Raw genomic sequence first — 17,579 nt, forward strand, 5'->3', positions numbered from 1 at the left:
GATCAAAATCAATCTGGCATACTAATCCCAGCTTCAATTGGCCAAGCATGGGAAGAAAGAATGCCCTCTTGCTGGCATCGAACTGGTTGTAGGCCAAGAAAAGTATATAGAGTAGAAACTGATGCATTATCTAGACAATGATGAACTATTGAATGTATGTTTTAACACAAGCAATTTATTTGCAAATATTAAATATATTAGAATTTTATAGCTTATAACATGTGAAGGTATCTGAGCGAAGAAAAAAGACTTGTACAAGCACCACAAAATCAAAAAAAATCAAAGAACCCAACCATTTATCTTTAGTACATTCCATTTCTTTAACCCAGCATAGGTAGAACAGGCAAGGGCTTTTGTCAAACAAATAATGGTGGGCTTGACATTCACATTGAGAGGTAAAAGGGCCTTTGTTTCCATTCTAGGTGAGATCAATGTCACCGGCGGATAGCAAGCAAAACCTATGAATTATAATAAAAATAAAAAGAGTATGGTAAAAAATAGATGAACTAACCACCACAATGGTGCAAATGGATTATTTAAGCTAAGTAGATGAATTAAAGTTGTTAAGATGAGGCACTTTCTAGTTGGATGATATTAGAAAAAGTATATACATAGATGCGCCAATAGTGTAGGCATGGTCTTTTCTTGTTGATCTTGTTAACTCTATCCAGGTGTGTATGCATGGTTTTGGTCCTCCTTTTTTGGAATATACATATATTGCAGGGTGTGGAGGAGGACAGCAATACTACAAACAGTTTAGCACGTTCTAGATAGAGATTTAGTGATGAATATTCTCAAGGCTAAACAGCTTACTAATTATAGAATATAAAGCTAAACTAGAATGCAACTGTGTATAAAAATAGTTAGTGATTGGTTGGATAGTTTGATGGTGTTGAGCCTTCCCAATTGGACTATAAATTGGCCTCAACTCAAAATGGAGTTGCATCATCCTTCCAAAGGAAAAAAACACAGAGAATAAAATAACAAAGTGGAAGGAAAATCAAGATGGCTATGAAATTAAATTTCTTGGCAATGCTTTTGTGCTTATTGTTAGCATCTACCCCTAAAGCTCATGCTAGTGTGTTTGACGTGACGAGTGCAACATACGGTGCAAAGCCTGGCTCTGATGTCAGTACGGCCTTGGCCAAGGCTTGGAGTGATGCATGTGCATCGCCATCCGCGAGTAAAGTTGTTGTTCCGAGCGGGACATACAAGTTAAAAGAAGCAAATTTCAGAGGCCCCTGTAAGGCTCCTATTGAGATGCAAGTTCAAGGCATATTGCAGGCTCCAGCAGACGCTGGCCAACTCACACGACCGGATACTTGGGTTGGTTTTCAGTACATTGACATGCTCACCTTATCAGGTGGTGGGACTTTTGATGGCCAAGGAGCACTTTCTTGGAATCAAAATGACTGCCACAAAAACAAAAATTGCAAACCTCTTCCCGTTAATCTGCGGTTCGAATTCCTCACAAATTCCAAAGTTCAGGACATAACTTCACTTAACAGCAAATTTTTCCACATGCATGTTTTTCGGTGCAACCATACTACATTTCAACAGCTTACCATCACAGCACCTGACGAGAGCAGAAACACAGATGGAATCCATATCGGGGCTTCGACTGCTATCAACATTACTCATTCAAAGATTGGAACTGGGGATGACTGTATTTCTATTGGTGATGACTCCCACGAAATCACAGTGACTGATGTTACTTGTGGGCCAGGCCATGGAATAAGCATTGGAAGCCTTGGAAAATATAAGGAAGAAAAGGATGTGACCGGGATCATAGTTAAGAACTGCACCCTGACTAATACGGAGAACGGTGTGAGAATCAAAACATTTCCAGATTCTCCTTCGCCTAGCACTGCCTCGAGTATACACTATGAGGATATTATCATGGTTAATGTCAGTAACCCTATCCTCATAGACCAATTGTACTGCCCATATACTCAGTGTGAACAAAAGCCTCCGTCAAAAGTAAAGATCAACAATGTCAGCTTCAAGAACATTAAGGGCTCATCTTTCACTCCACTTGCAATCAAGCTTGTATGTACCACGGGCATACCGTGTGAGAATGTGGAGTTGACTGACATTGATCTCACCTACGGTGGAAACAAAGGCCCTCTTACCTCTATGTGTTCTAATGTCAAGCCCACAATTACTGGCGTGACAAAGGCTCTTGGTTGTGCTACATCGTCCTTGGCACCTCTTCCTTTATCCAAGAAGTAGAAAGCACTAATTAATCTTCTCTATACATAAATTGCTGTGTTATACTTTGCTTTTGTGCTACATGTTCTCTCCTTTGTCCAAGATAAATGAATACACAACACAATTTTCATCAAAGCCAACAGGATTTAGAACCCTCTTATACCATTGTTGACCTGTTTGATCCCAATTTTCATCATCGAAAACTTCCCTTGTGAATTTGGCAATAACACTGCTTGATATTTCTCTGTCTTATATAAAAAAAACAATCGATGGACCTTTCCCGCCAAAATTTTGTCGGGACTATTGAAGTGGAAGGGGATGCACAATATATTATTACTGCTCTTGAGAAAGATGGGGGGGATTTGCATGTGTGGAAGGTCACCTTTTTAAAGAAGCTAAGTGCCACACACATTCTCTCTCTGGTGAGATGGCGATATAGCTCCATAGAATGTAATAAGGTGGCTCACTCCCTTGCTAGGCATGCCTTGTTGTTAGATCAAGAATCTTTTGGTCAGAGGAAGAGCCTCCATGACTTAATTACTTCATTGTTATTGGATAATACTCCAAGTTTATCAAATTAATGAAATCTTTTACAATATTTTAAAAAAAAAAGGGGGAGGGTGAAGCTAGAAAACAATTTTTAGAGGGACCAAGAGTGTGAATAACTTAGTTTGGGGGCCATTACATAAATCTTTTACAAATTCTTCCATGATAGTAATGTGCAGACCGTCCGGATAATCTTCAATTAATATAATGGAAGGATCAAAATCAAGCTGGCATACTAATCCCAGCTTCAATTGGCCAAGCATGGGAAGAAAGAATGCCCTCTTGTTGGCATCAAATTGGTTGTAGGCCAAGAAAAGTATATAGAGTAGAAACTAATGCATTGTCTAGACAGTGATGAATTAGTGAATGTATGTTTTAACACAAGCAATTTATTTGAAAATATTAAATATATTTGAATTTTATATCTCAGAGCATGTAAAGGTATCTGAGCGAAGAAAAAAGACCTGTACAAGCACCACAACATCAAAAAAACAAAAAAACAAAACAAATCAAAGAACACAACAGTTTATCTTTAGTACTTCCCATTTCTTTAACCCAGCATAGGTAGCACAGGCAAGGGCTTTTGTCACACAAGTAATGGTGGGCTTGACATTAACATTGAAAGGTAAGAGGGCCTTTGTTTCCATTGTAGGTGAGATTAATGTCACCAGCGGATAGCATGCAAAACCTATGGATTATAAGAAAAATTAAAAGAGTATGGTCAAAAATAGATGAACTAACCACCACAATGGTGCAAATGGATTATTTAAGCTAAGTAGATGAATTAAAGTTGTTAACATGAGGCACTTTCTAGAATGCAACTGTGTCTAAAAATAGTTAGTGATTGGTTTGATAGTTAAGATATTACATAATTACAAAAAAAGAAGGCACTGGTATTGTGCCCTTTTGGTTGGCGACCGGTGAATGTCTTCACACAACTTGTTATTTATCTTAATGGGTGCGTCAGCAGGCTTACATCCAAGCATTCTTGTTTCAGTGAGTAGATTCATCACATACTTTTTTTGAGACATAAATGTACAAGTATAACCGCGCGGCTATACCCTTTAAGTACTAATATATTTTAATATTACAGCTGCACGACTATACTATTAAAATATTTGGACATATTAAAATATTCGAACATATTAAACTAAAACTAATTTTGTACAAAATAAAATTAAAAACAAAGTCCACAATGTAATTTAAAATAATTAATTACAATTTATTAAGTGATATGTGAAATTAGTAAAATATTTCATACTACTCATTTACTAAATAAATAATAATTAAAGTAATTTAAAAGGGTAAGATATTATTTAGTTACAAAAAAGAAAACCATTTTATGTAGTATAACCGGCCGCTATATTCTTGACATATATTTGAATATTTAAAGAGTATAGCCGTGCAGTTATACTTTTAAAATATTCAAATATATTTTACATGTTTTCACACAACTTGTGATTCATCTCAATGGGTGTGTCAATAAGCTTACATCCAAGCATTCTTGTTTCATTGAGTAGATCCATCACATACTTCCTTTAAGACAAAAATATACCAGTTTTTGACCTTGCTAGTTCAAATTCCAAGGAAGTCTTTCAGAGTACATAAATCTTTCATCTCCAATTCCTAAGACAAATACTTTTGTAGCTTATGATGCCCTCCTATGTCGTTCCCAGTTACGACCATGTCATCCACATAAAAAAATTAATGCTGTTATATTTCCTTCATCACGCTTCAAGAACAGGGTGTGATCTCAATTACTTTGAGTGTATCCAAAATTCTTCATGGACTTAGTAAATCTGTCAAACCATGCCTTAGGAGATTGTTTTAACCCATATAATGACTTTATGCGCTTGCAAACTTAATTTTTCTTTTTAGGAGCTAAATTACAACTTGGTGGCAAATTCATGTATATCTCTTCTACCAAGTCTCCGTGTAAGAAGGCATTTTAACATCAAACTGATGTAGTAAACAATTTAGATTTGTTGCTAGAGATAGTAGGACTCTGATAGTGTTGATCTTGGCTATTAGGGCAAAGGTCTCTTGGTAGTCCGCCATATCTCTATTTGTTCCCCTTCGCCACCAATCTAACTTTATATCTTTTAATAGATCCATCTGCTCTGAGTTTCACAGATAGATCCACCTGCATCCCATTGTCTTTTTTCGGTAAGGTAAAGGCACGAGCTCTCATGTGGCATTCTTCTGGAGAGCTTGCATTTGTTCATTCATGGCTTCTTTATATTTTGAGTCTTCTAATGCTTCAGTCACACTATTGGGGACAGATATATCTACCAAATGCTTCACATAGTATACATGTGGCTCTAATAATCTGCTTAGAGATATATAATTATTAATGGGGTATTTTCCTTTCGCTTTAAAATCTGCTTCATACTGTACTCGAGGTTTACCACGGTTCTTCCTTTCTAGAATTTGGTATGTAGGGGTATATGCATCTTTTATGCTTTCTAAAATCAAATCATTATGGTATATTTCATTAGTGTTATTAGTTTCCAGGGTAGATGTTATATGAATGACTTCCTTAGAAGGTGATTGGCATGGTACTAAATTGAATGTGGGTCCGAAACGGGTAAAATCTCATAAAACAGTTTAACTTCCTCCTCATGATTTTGGCAGCTTGGAGTTGACCGATCATTTTCCACTGGTGATCAGTCATTTTGACACAGAGGCTTAATGTTCGATAAAGGAGGACAAAGCTACAGGTCGTTTTGACACAATGGCTACGCTTGTGAAGGAATAAAGGGGGCCAACCAGTCGTGTGGGAGAGGCGACCGGTAGCTTTGAGGCAGAAACACCTTATGTGCACGAATAAAGGGAGGCTACCGGTTGTTTTGAAGGGTCTACATGTCACTTTGATGCTGAGCCTCTTCCGTTGTGAAAAAGTCCAGAAAAGTCGTGGTGTTTGGCTTTAGATTCTCCTCTTGTGCTTTTGAAAAATATATGTTGTGTTCGAGAAACACTACATCCATTGAGGTATAGACCTTCTGACTTGGAGGGTGATAACACCAGTAGCCTTTCTGATTAGGGGCATATCCAATGAAAACACACTTTTCTACGCAGGGACTGAATTTGTTATGTTGGTGATCAGGTAAGTGTACGAATACAACACTGCCGAAAACTCATGGTTCAAGGTTTGGGGTGGGAGGTATTTGGAGATGGTGGTGAGGTATTCGAAGAGGAGTTTGGGAATTCAAGATACTTGAGGGAATCCTATTTATAAGGTAAGCTGCATAAAAGACGGTTGCGGGAAAGAAATCTCTTCGCAGTAAGTGCTTAGCATCCTAATATCTTGCACATGGAGACTAATACTTCAAGGAACCGATACCACATTGTTGACACAATCAATGATGAGTTTGGAGTCTCCTTCCACAAAAATCTTCTGCCAACCATTATGGAGAGCATGGGCCAGGCCGTCCCGAAGAGCCAAACACTCCACAACTGTAATAGACACCTGACCCGAGTGTTTAGCTCCAGCTAATCTAACATTACCATTCCAGTCAGGGATCACAAAATCAGAAGCAGCCAAGTTACCACACACCAAGCCATCAAAATTCACTTTAATCCAGTCAAGAGGTGGAGACTTCCACTTGATGGCAAGCACACCATTAGGCTTCTGAGGAGGGCAAGAGTTGATTTTCCGGTAGTCCAACCCAATGTGACCAGCCACATTAAGGGCTCTTACCGGGTGGGGGGCAATATCTTTAAAAATATAATTGTTCCTGGCTTCCCAAATCTGCCAACTGAGAAGAGCTTTTGAAAGAACACGGGCCATCTGCAACCTTAGTATGAGGTAACAAAGCCAACCACTCGATGCCATCAAAGTTTTGTTGAGCAATATTGGGGAAGATAGACGTGCACCTCCAAATATTAACTGCAAACTGACATTCAAAAAATAAGTGGTTAATAGTCTCCATATGATTATTACAGAGAGGGCATTCTGGAATGATATTAGGTAAGAATTTGTATAGATGGCTTCTAACTTGCAATCTTTTCCGAATGAGTAACCAAGAAAAAAGCTTGGCTTTGGGAGGCAGAGTTAAACTCCACATTTTCTTCAACAAAGAAGCCTTAGGGTGGCATAGCTCATCCTGTAACTGTAAATTGTAGGCATATTTGATAGAGAACTTCCCATTAGGGTTGGGCCCCCAGATTAACTCATCCTGAAGAGGAGATAAAGGAGAGGAATGATGAGAATTTTTTCTACAATATCTTCATCGATCACTTGAATGAGATTGTCACGTTGCCAAACCTGATTTTGAATGAAATCTAACATTTTAACATTCAAATTGAGGTTATTTCTAAGAAAGACTGGAATTAAATCTAACAACGGAAAAGGAAAGACCCAATTAGCAGTCCAAAATGGAATGGATTGACCATTACCAACAATCCATCTTCCTTCGTGGAGCACAGAACGCTCATCAAGGATGGCTTTCCAAGTCGAAGAATGCGAAGTCTTTTTTGCAACCGAGAGGAAGCAATCCTTCTTTAAGTATTTCTTGACCATAATCTGAGCCCACCAATTAGAAGAATCAGTTAAGCAAATCCAACCTAGCTTTGCTAAAGCCGCCTTATTAAAGTGCGTAGCAGATCTGACCCCGAGACCCCCCTAAACTTTGAGACAAACAGATGTCTTTCCAAGCAACAGGGGGGACTTTACAACCATTACCCCAGAAGAAACGTCTACAGCAGGAATTCATTTCCTTGCAAACTTCTTTTGGGCATTTGAAACAGGAAAGAGTGTGGTTTGGGATACCTGAAACACTAGCCTTGATTAAGGTGAGAAGACCAGCCCTAGATAAAGTTTGGGCCTTCCAACCGGCAAATTTGGAACATATTCTATCATCATCTTGGAATTTGTTGCGTCATTCCAAAAAATAATATTGTGTATGCCAAGGTAACGACCTAGAGTGGTCTTATGTTGTATCTGCAAGAGGTTGCTTAGAGCATTTCTAGCTTGAGAATGGACATTACCAGAAAAATAGACGGTGGACTTATGTAGGTTGATTTTCTGTTCTGAAATTTTGGAGAAATTTTCAATAAGTAATTGATATTTCTAGCAGCCACAACAGTTGCCCTTGCAAAAATAAGACAGTCATCTACAAAAACCAGGTTATAGATCCGGTTGCCTCCATGGGAAAAGAGGAGACCCACATTAGTTATAGGATTTTGAGCAAGAATATTAAATTGCCTAATAAAAGGCTCCATGCATAAAATAAAGATGTAAGGAGATAAAGGATCTCCTTGGCGAATTCCTCTAGAAGCACTAAAGTGTCCATAGGGAGAACCATTAATCATCATGGAGAAAGAAGTGCTAGAAACACAATTCATAATACGATCACACCAATCAATGCTAAAGCCAAATTGAGACGGGCAACCTCTAATGTACTCCCAATCAAGCAAATCATAAGCCTTTTCAAGGTCAAGTTTGATAGCCCTAGCACCCCGAGAACCTTTCTTACGCTTAAAATCATGGAACAGCTCATGAGCAATAAGAATATTGTCAAAAATGGATCTCCCTAAGGCAAAGGCTCCCTGGTTTCTGGATATGCACTTCTATAGAATAGGCCTCAGTCGACTAACAAGGATTTTAGTGATGATCTTATACGAGACATTGCATAAACTAATCGGCCTAAAATGGTTAACAGATTCAGGAGAGGCTACTTTAGGAATGAGGGCTATATTAGTGTGGTTAATGTCCTGTAGGGGAATATTATTGGAAATAAAATCATTGACTAGGTTTTTCACCATGTGTTTAGTGTTGTCCCAGCATTTCTGTATATAAAAAAAGGGCATGTAAGCCATCAGGCCCAGGAGCTTTAAGTGGCCCTATACTCTTAATAGCACACTCTAATTCAAAATCTGAGACAGGAGCGAAGAGATTCTCATCATCTGAACTGGTGACACAAGGCTCAATCGCTTGGAGGAATTCAGACATCAAGTGATGGTTGGGGGCCTGCTCAGCCGTAAATGTAAGCTTAAAAGCCTTAATAAAAGCATTAGGAAGGACATCACCCTCAACCCAAAGACCATCAAGATCCCTAATTCTAAGGATTTGATTACGTTTTCTTCTTATGAGGGCTTGAGTGTGGAAATATTTGGTGTTTTTGTCACCCAACTGAAGCCAGTTAGTTCTAGCTTTTTGGGCATAGAAAACCGGTTCTTGATCAAGCAAAAGTTTTAACTTCGTGTTTAGATTGAAATCTTTGTCTAACAGAAAAGGGTCGTAGGGGTTTTGAGCCAACTGCTCTTGGATTAAAACTAAGTTTTCTTGGGTAATTCTAAGTTTTTGAAAGAGGTCTCCAAACACGAGAGGTACATCAACATCATCAAGAAAATATGATTTCCCTCCAAACCAGAGCCACAAAGCGCCAATCAAGATTTGACCTTTTTTATATAAAAAATCCTACAAAGTAAGAAAAAACAAAAACAAAAAAGGTAGAGGAGCCCGCTTTTCAATGTAACAATGATTCAAGACTATCCGTAGTTGAATTGACCAAAATAGAAAAGAAATGGAGAAAGAGATGACTATTCAAAGAATTTTTTCCATGATCACGAAAGCCAACTCGTTTATTGCGAGGGTGATAGCTGTTTGTCTCTTGCAACAGTACTTGGTCATCATGTTGGAAATTAAATTAGAATCTTAAATCCTCATCTTCATCTTTGTAATTGATGAGCCCAGAATAATGAAAGGCTTGTATAGATCAATAATGTGAACTGCAGGCATAATATAACTTTAGCATTCAGATCGGTTATCGGCCAGAACAATCTACGTGAACATAAGCAAAATGTTGGCCGCCTCTTCTAGACTGATGCATTAATCAACAAAATGCATATAGTGAAAATGCCATTTGTTCTGCTCAATAAATATCTTTGATGAAAAGAAAGATGATAAACAGTGATTATTAATTAATTCACAAAACAGACTTCAGATACAAATTTAATTCCAAATTATACTATCAAAATCTCCTTTTACCCCATAAGGTAGTTCAACTTCCAATTAACTTCAGACAACCATCTCACAGATATAGCACGGTATAACCAATCCTTTAGTAATATGCCTTCCGTGGATTGTTCTGCAACCCAAAAAGTCCAGAAAACGCATCAGAAAGTCAGAGATGACAAGAAGATGAGAAAATTTCTTTATACTTCTAATGCCAAACATGGAAAAACACACAAAAGGAGAACAAGGTAATTACCAGAGGATTGGGTCTGTATCGGTAACCAAGCATCATCCGCTTCTTATACTGCTCATATATATCATCTTCAGGAGTCACTTCTCCGGGTTGTTGAGCACCAACCCCCAGATTGTCTTTCTTCACATTACCAGCCATTATTGGATCAGAAATTCCTCTTCTAGAGCTCCCCAGACCCTCACCTGAGAATTCACTTACATCATTAGGTTTCTCCCTTTGAAAAACATCACTAGGTTTCAGCGGGAGAAAGGACTGATCGCTGAAAATTCTGGCAATAAATTCAAAGAATAATCTATTTTCTAGATACCATTACGAGAGTTTATGACCAACCTTCTTTCCAACCCATTTTAGACAAAAGTTTATGACCCACATTATCCGCCTGGATTTTTGCCCTATCTGCAGCTTCTTTGGCAGCTTTCTGTGAAGCTGCATCATTACAAGCAGCCATAAACTTCTCCAGCTCTTCTTGTGGGATGTAATCACCCATGTGATGACCTTTTTTAAGAGAAGGTGCTGTTAAGAAAATAGGAAGAAAAAAACATCTTGAGACCATGTATTTTCATCTATCTGACCCAAAAATAGAGCTAAAATATAAAAATGTTTCCGAATAACTATATGCAATTTCTGGTTTCCATCAGTAACAAATATGAACCTTGAAGAGAAGCAGGTGGGGGCATTTCATCTTTCGATTGTTTAGGTTGTCTCTTTCTCTCTTCCTGAGCAGCCTTTTTCACGTAGTACTCCATCATGGCAATAGGATCTGCACCTGTTGGTGCAGTGAGCTCACCTATGATTGCAGGTACAAGTAGTAAATTCAGGACCAAGCAGAAAAACCCAATCAGTAGTCCCTAAATAGTTCAATGAATACAACAGTACAAATACAGAGGTAGAGAAATCCAGACATTCCAGCAAAGGAATTACTGGCACAACTGTGTTTAAATTGTCTAACAATATAATATAGCCACTACAAAACGTAAGCTTACAAAAAATAAAAAACACCAGCAGAATTTGGGTTTTAGAAAGTGAATCACTATAACAATATGCTCCCCATCACATACCAAATTACAAACAGATTATGTAGTTGTTTCTGAATACATGAACTGAAACATTAACCATATCTAAAAAATCGAAGGGGGCAAAAAACACTGAAAAGCAACAGAAGATGTTATATCGTATACCTGTCCTTCCCTCAGTGGCGTCATATAAAGCAGAGGCAGGAGTTTGATAATTTGGATGCTTCAAAATAGACCTTTGGGAACTACTTGTGGATTTGGAAGCGGACGTGTTTGTACCTCCTACACACAGTAACAACCCAAAATTTGAGTCTTAAAAGAAACTAATTTTACAGAATAAGGGCAACAACAGTTAAAGAAGATTGCTAAGGAGTGATACATATCTACAAATAATATTCCAGATTTATATATTATGGATCACAAAAATGGATATCAAATCTCAACAGTGGGAAGAATACTAGGAGTCCTAAGCACATAAGGACATCAAAGAGAGCCCACCACCCATTGACAATCTGATAGTGTTAAATTTCTCAAGACCAAGTAGAATTCAATCAAAACAGAGATTTTCAAGAAGTAACCGTAATAAAACCAAATTTTAAAACCTATGCTAAATTATTAGGCCATGGGAAGGCACACAAAAAAAAAATTTACACAAGATTTATAATTTCTCATCAATGAAAAAGCTGTTCAAACAATAGTGTTGCACAATCCAGGCAAGAACTCTCAATATTGCAGAAAAAAAAGGTTCAAACAAATCACTTTCAGTAAACAAAAGTATTATATAAGATATTAAGCAAAATCTAGGTTCATCAGCCTATCATGGACAAGGAATGTTAGGAGGTCTACAACTGTAACAAGCAGGAATCAAACTGAAGAAAGCTATATATATTTCAGTGAAAACAATCAATACTGGTGGAAATATGAAGCCAAAAAAAAAAAAAGACTGCAGCCGTTTGCTGTATATTAATACAGTCTGAAAAATCAGAAGTTCAGTAAACTATCGGTAAAAACCAACCCAGAGTGACACAAATTGTACCAATATACCAAAATTGGCTCATACTACCAATACTACAAAAATTACAGTGAAATATCAGCAGCATAGGTGACAAATAAAGCTTGCCCCCTATCAAATGTCGGTACCACTATTTGGCTGAAATTTTGGCCGATCAACCGAAACTAAAATCCTAATCCTTTGTGACAAGTACAAATACACTCACATCACAGATTTACATGCACAAATACTAACCATTACGAGATGTTTGAGAATCGATGATCTGTTGCAGGACTTTCTCCTCAATGGCAAGCTGATACTCATAATATTTGTAATCAGCACAGCTCTCGTCAAATAAAAATCTGCAAACAAAATAAAATGCCAATGCATAGAGCATATGAGCTACCATAAGTGGCAGGAAGAGCCAAACCAGAAAATACAATAAAGAAAATGATACCCAAAACCTATATCCATAGTGAATCATTCTCCTTTTGCATTTCATAAATGACAACAGACAGATTGGACATAACAGAAAAAATAATTGAGTTTAAACTTCATAATGTACTTACTTGAAAGGGGTATCTCCTGGATTTCTTTGACGTGTAATATGCTCAAATTTCCTTCCATGTCTAGCCACAAAACTTGCTAGTTTGTCAGCAACTATCTTCACTGTTGAATCATTTGGGGAAGGTGGTGCTGCATATCACTTATAAAACTGATTAATACCGAGAGCATGAACAAGGGAATGCAAATTACTCTTGTAGCAGGCGTGCCACATATTCCAATTCTTTCATTGAACATCTCTTTCCACCAATGTTGATAGGAACTTAAGGAATAAGCTGCATTCATGAGACAAGAAATATTCAAGAATGTTTTGTCCTCTTCATCCACACCACTTCAAGAGTAGAGAAGACAATTACTGAGATGATTTTCTCAATAACAGGGTATTTACCGGAGGGACAATTTCGATTTACTTCAATTATTTTTATTGGCCTAAATTTACTTCATATTTTAAAAAAGGATTCAGAAAGATAAGAACACCTAACAGTCCTCCTACACATCCCTTTTTCTCAACTAGCAAACCAAAAAGAGTGGTAAAAAGGCTCCTGATACCACATATAAAGAAAAAAAGTTCACTAGCCCTTTCTGGATACAAGAAATCCATCAGACTGAGAACATTGGCTAGACTCCAACCCATCTTACAGATGTGAAGAAAACATTAAACAAAATCTCATCTTGGGGAAGAGATAAAACATCAACATGAATCACAAAAATTAAAGAATAGCAACCAACAGCCAATACCGTCGCTTCATATTTTATGACTTCAAAATCATAGAAGCAGAGAATGAGATGCAGGATTTTTTATTTTTTTAACACGAGTCAAGAAGAAAATTTAGGGTTTAGGGTAACTATTTACAATGAGGTGAAAGGCAGGAAAAAGTTTGTATGATAAAGGAGCAGTTGAGTTAAATTCAACAGTTCAAGCATCAGGAGTAGATATATGAAAAAAAAAATCACTTTCTGCCATACATCATTGTCTGTAGAATGCAATATACATATCTTGTGCAAAATATGAAAAACTTGCTAAATAACCCGTGGATAAAATTATTGGAGAAAAAGCAAAAGTCGATGTCTCAAATTATGTTCTAAAAAATCAACTGAAACTGTAAACACCGTTCACTGCAATCAACCAAGTTAAAGGATATGCATAAAAGCAGTAATTACCAACATCCACTTGTCCAGGTGATTCCTCTGAGGCATCTGGCTGACCCAACTTTTGTCGTTTTGTTGGTGCATCGGCTGAAAAATTTGCAGCATCTGCTTCATCTTCATCCTCATCTGCACCTAACTTAACAGGAGGTGCCACAATCTTTGACTTCTGTTTCAAGCTGAAAGCAAGTTTGCCACCTGAAGCAGCAGCTGCGGCCTTGCGTGTATCATTAGGCTTCAGTTCAGCACTGGTTTTACCAGTGGTAAGGTTAGGAGTCAAACTCCCTGACACAACTTTACTTGGTGTAGACTCGTCTGCTATAGGACCCTTATCTTTCTCCTTCTCTTGTTGAAGTTGTTTGAACCTTTCCATGAATGAACCATCATTAACAAAGAGGCTAGGAGTCACTCCTTTGTCCATTGGAAAATATCCAAGTTTGCTTAGGCTGTTAACAGGAATTCACTGTTTGACAAGTAAGCTTTCAAAGAATTTAGACATTGAAGTGATTCTTTTATCTGATCTTTTCAATTTTTTGTCTATTAATATACAGCATTGTATGAGATAATTTTTACGTCTTCAAAAGCAGATTATAACTCGAACGATGAAAAAAGGAAAAAAGAAAAAAAGTGAGATAATCCCACATTTTGGCAAAATGCTGTGAATGGGCCTTGGTTTCAGAAACAACCACACTGCTTATATCCACACAGCTTTATGAGTGGGAAGTTCAAAAGCAGTAGATATTCCGAGAGAAATTTAAAATAAATAACTGGATCTACTGAGTCAGAAAACTGATGCCAATTCCCAGACCTCGGGTGATATTTGTTCAATCACTTATATAAACATCACAAAAGTAAAAGAAACTGATGTAGATGATACTTGATCTCCCAAAAGTTTAAGTGATTGAATGGATGGTACAAGAGAATAATCTTCTGCACACCCGTGTTCAACGAAACTTAAGCTAACAATCTTCATGATTAGAAGGTAACAAAAAATGTCATCTTAGAAATATTAATACATAATCCCAGGTTTCGCGACCATAATAGGAATACAACTTACTCAGCGGCACCTTCCACCACTTCCGTATTCAATTTTGTTTGTCTAGTCTACTATTAATTTTCCTTTAATCTAAATAAAAAATCTATATTTCAAGAAAACAACCAAATTAATCACCATAGCATTGTTGAATTCAATTAGGCTCAATAATCAACACAATCCTATTATGCACCTTGCATACATACGAATCTAGCCAAACTGATATAGCAAAACACAAACCCTAAAACCAAAATCAAATTTCAAATTAAAATCATTTTGCCTCTCCATCTAATGCAAAAAAGCAAACTTCAAACCCCAATTCGCCACAGCAGTACCAAACACAGAAAACCACCACGAATCAATCCGAAAAAGCCAAAACGAAACGGAATCAATAATGGAGTAACCAACTGTAAACTAACCAGAATGAACAGATTCAATTTCAGATCGTTGATCTTCCTCCGATTGGTCAATTGGAAACACGATTTGCCTAATTAGGGATTGGAATCCGAGACCCTCTCTCTCTTTGCTTAGAGAACGAGAAAGCGAAGACCGCTTGGCTTTTTAGCACAGGGTCGTGCTCCTTATGTAGGACTTAATTTACGAGTACGCAAGTGTTTTTTTTTTTTTTTTAAATTATTATTTTTTTGTTTTGCCAAAGTATCCTAATTTTATTCGATTCAGAAAGTTATGAAAACATATTCTACCAAAAAATGTATTTAAGATTTTTTTTTTTTTTTTTTCATACATGGCTTAAGCCAAATTGACTGCATTTGCGTTAGAATCCCCCTCATGTAGTTTGGATTAGTTAAAGAAAAATATTTTTCTCATTACCCGGTAAATAGGAGCTTTTACATTCCTGTCAGTAGCAGTGTGACATGTATACAAAAAAAAAAAAAAAAATTTGTGTTTTTGATGAATTATTTTCACATATGTATCAAACTGTTATTTGCATGAAGGTAGAATATCTCCTTACCGATAAGGAGGCAAGTAGTGTCCTTAGTTTAAAGTAAATTATCGCTTGTATAAAAAAATGTATTTAAGATTTTTAATTTTGGCTTTTATTATGAAAATGTTAAAATGGACTATATTTTAAGTTGCATAAATACGATAGTTGATGTGTTTTACTCTAAATATCGTTTATAAAAATAAAAAATAAATAAAAAGTGGCCCTATTTCTACTCATTCTATTTTCTCGTTTGTGAGTGCTTTTGGAGCAGCAAAAAGCGCTTCTAAATAGATGAAAGAGCTTCTGTCTTTTAAAAATGGTGTGTGGCAAAAATTGCAAAAGCGCTTTGGGTGAGATCCAAAAGCACTTGGAGTGGTTTTGGAAGAAGCACTTGAGAGGTACTTCTTCTTAAAAGCACTGCATGACAAAAACAAGGGAAGGACTTGGCTCCCTTTAATGAAACTTTTAAATGCAGAAAATATCCATATTTCATTTCTTTCTTCTTCTTTTTTCTCTCTTTTTCTCTCCTATTAAAATCAAAACACTATCCGCGAAAGGCCAACAGACGCAAAAACCTATCATACTCCAAAACACCCATGGAAACCCTTAAGCTTCTATTAATCCATCATTATCTTTACATTTCACAACTTTTTTAAGTCGTGTTTTTATTTTGGGATCCTATGAATTTTTATTTCCTATGCTTATTATAATATTTTGGGAAGACAATTTTAAATGTGACATCCAAACGATAAACTACTTCTTTGTAGAAGAGCTTATGTCATAAGTGCTACTAGCATAAGCGCTTCGAGAAGAAGCACTCCCAAACGAGCCCTTACTCTCAACAAATTTTAAAGAACAGTAATTAGTGGAAATGCTTAAAATAAAAGGTCCCTTCAAATAACAAACCAAACCCAAAACATAGGACAAGAGGCCCAAACAAATAGGCCATATCGAAAACATAGAAAGAAGAAACAAAAACAAACAAAAAAAAAAAAAAAACAATGATGCAATCGGCTCATTATGTTACTGTAAGCCCAAGGGAAAAAAGAAAGAAAGAAGAAAAGTCCATGATATGTCAAAAGAAGAATGTCCGAACTATTTAAACATATTTTTAAGTCTCACCAAGGAAAAAAGGGTGATGTGAATCCAAGTACAAGGCAAGTCAATAACCTAGCTAGGGTTTCGTCAAATCTTAGAAGCAGCCGCTGTCAAGGACACCACCAGGTAAGCACACTTGGTATGACATAATAGTTGATAAGAACATATTTGTTGTAAGTTAAGGTATGAATGAATGGCTTAAGGAATTGAATGATTCTTTGTTATGGTAAGTAAAAGACATGGGAAGGTGATCAAGGAGGAACTAATATATATGATTTCTATATGTGCCGCAGATTGCAGACAAGGACGATGGATATAATTCATTACGGCTTGCTACTTCAGATGATGATGTCGTTGCTCTCTCTCAGTGTTGTCTCCATTCCAAGGATTTATATGCTGGATAAGGATACAATAGGGAAGGAACTGGCTGCAGTTGCTGCAAGAATTTTGTTTGTTATATTTACATACAGTACCCCGTGGTCTAAAGTCCTAGAAGATATCATGCAATTGATTGTACAACGACTGTGCGTATCAGATATAGTTCGATGTGGTGCAGTGTGCCGTTCTTGGCAAGCAATGATTAAGAGCTTAGAATAATGTCATCCTGCTCCTGAACTTCCATGGCTTATGCTATGTTCCCATCCCTCCTCCAGCATAGATGATTTCTTTTTAAGTCTAAGTGATGGAAATGTTAGATTCTTTATATGCATGTTTTGGATCTTACACACAATCTGTAATACGTATAAAGATGTGAGGACATACCTGGAGCCATCTTCCTCGAGTACACAGCTTCTGAACTCATCCAATCCGTAGCAGAACA

At 36.9% G+C, this 17,579-nt stretch overlaps 2 protein-coding genes across 5 annotated transcripts; one reads left to right on the forward strand and one right to left on the reverse strand.

Annotated features, from left to right (window-relative positions):
* Positions 1–971: 971 nt before the first annotated feature.
* On the forward strand, positions 972–2,346 carry LOC117619373 (exopolygalacturonase-like). Its single transcript, XM_034349305.1, has one exon. The coding sequence runs from the start codon at positions 1,006–1,008 to the stop codon at positions 2,230–2,232; it is 1,227 nt and encodes a 408-aa protein (XP_034205196.1). The 5' UTR covers positions 972–1,005; the 3' UTR covers positions 2,233–2,346.
* Positions 2,347–9,552: 7,206 nt separating this feature from the next.
* LOC117617728 (SURP and G-patch domain-containing protein 1-like protein) lies at positions 9,553–15,284 on the reverse strand. Of its 4 annotated transcripts, none has more exons than XM_034347233.1 (9): positions 15,135–15,284; positions 13,698–14,128; positions 12,542–12,668; positions 12,228–12,334; positions 11,147–11,263; positions 10,621–10,755; positions 10,299–10,481; positions 9,972–10,150; positions 9,553–9,848 (listed from the first exon to the last, which is right to left on the reverse strand). In XM_034347233.1, the coding sequence occupies exons 2-9, from the start codon at positions 14,101–14,103 to the stop codon at positions 9,822–9,824; spliced, it is 1,281 nt and encodes a 426-aa protein (XP_034203124.1). In that variant the 5' UTR covers positions 14,104–14,128; positions 15,135–15,284; the 3' UTR covers positions 9,553–9,821. The 4 variants fall into 4 exon arrangements, with proteins under 4 accessions (XP_034203124.1, XP_034203121.1, XP_034203123.1 ...); XM_034347230.1 differs by having other exon boundaries at positions 13,698–14,145; XM_034347232.1 differs by having other exon boundaries at positions 13,698–14,161.
* Between the last annotated feature and the right edge of the window lie 2,295 nt (positions 15,285–17,579).

The sequence above is a fragment of the Prunus dulcis genome, chromosome 2 (genome assembly GCF_902201215.1).
Source record: "Prunus dulcis chromosome 2, ALMONDv2, whole genome shotgun sequence".
NCBI lineage: Eukaryota > Viridiplantae > Streptophyta > Magnoliopsida > Rosales > Rosaceae > Prunus > Prunus dulcis.

Bases quoted from the DNA above. Each gene is read 5' to 3' on its own strand.
- LOC117619373 (XM_034349305.1), top strand. From the start codon at position 1,006: ATGGCTATGAAATTAAATTTCTTGGCAATGCTTTTGTGCTTATTGTTA.
- LOC117617728 (XM_034347233.1), bottom strand. From the start codon at position 14,103: ATGGACAAAGGAGTGACTCCTAGCCTCTTTGTTAATGATGGTTCATTC. The intron at 10,482-10,620 runs GTTCATATTTGT...TTTTCTTAACAG, and splicing joins CCCACCTGCTTCTCTTCAAG to CACCTTCTCTTAAAAAAGGT. The intron at 10,151-10,298 runs GTTGGTCATAAA...GTGAATTCTCAG, and splicing joins TAAAATGGGTTGGAAAGAAG to GTGAGGGTCTGGGGAGCTCT.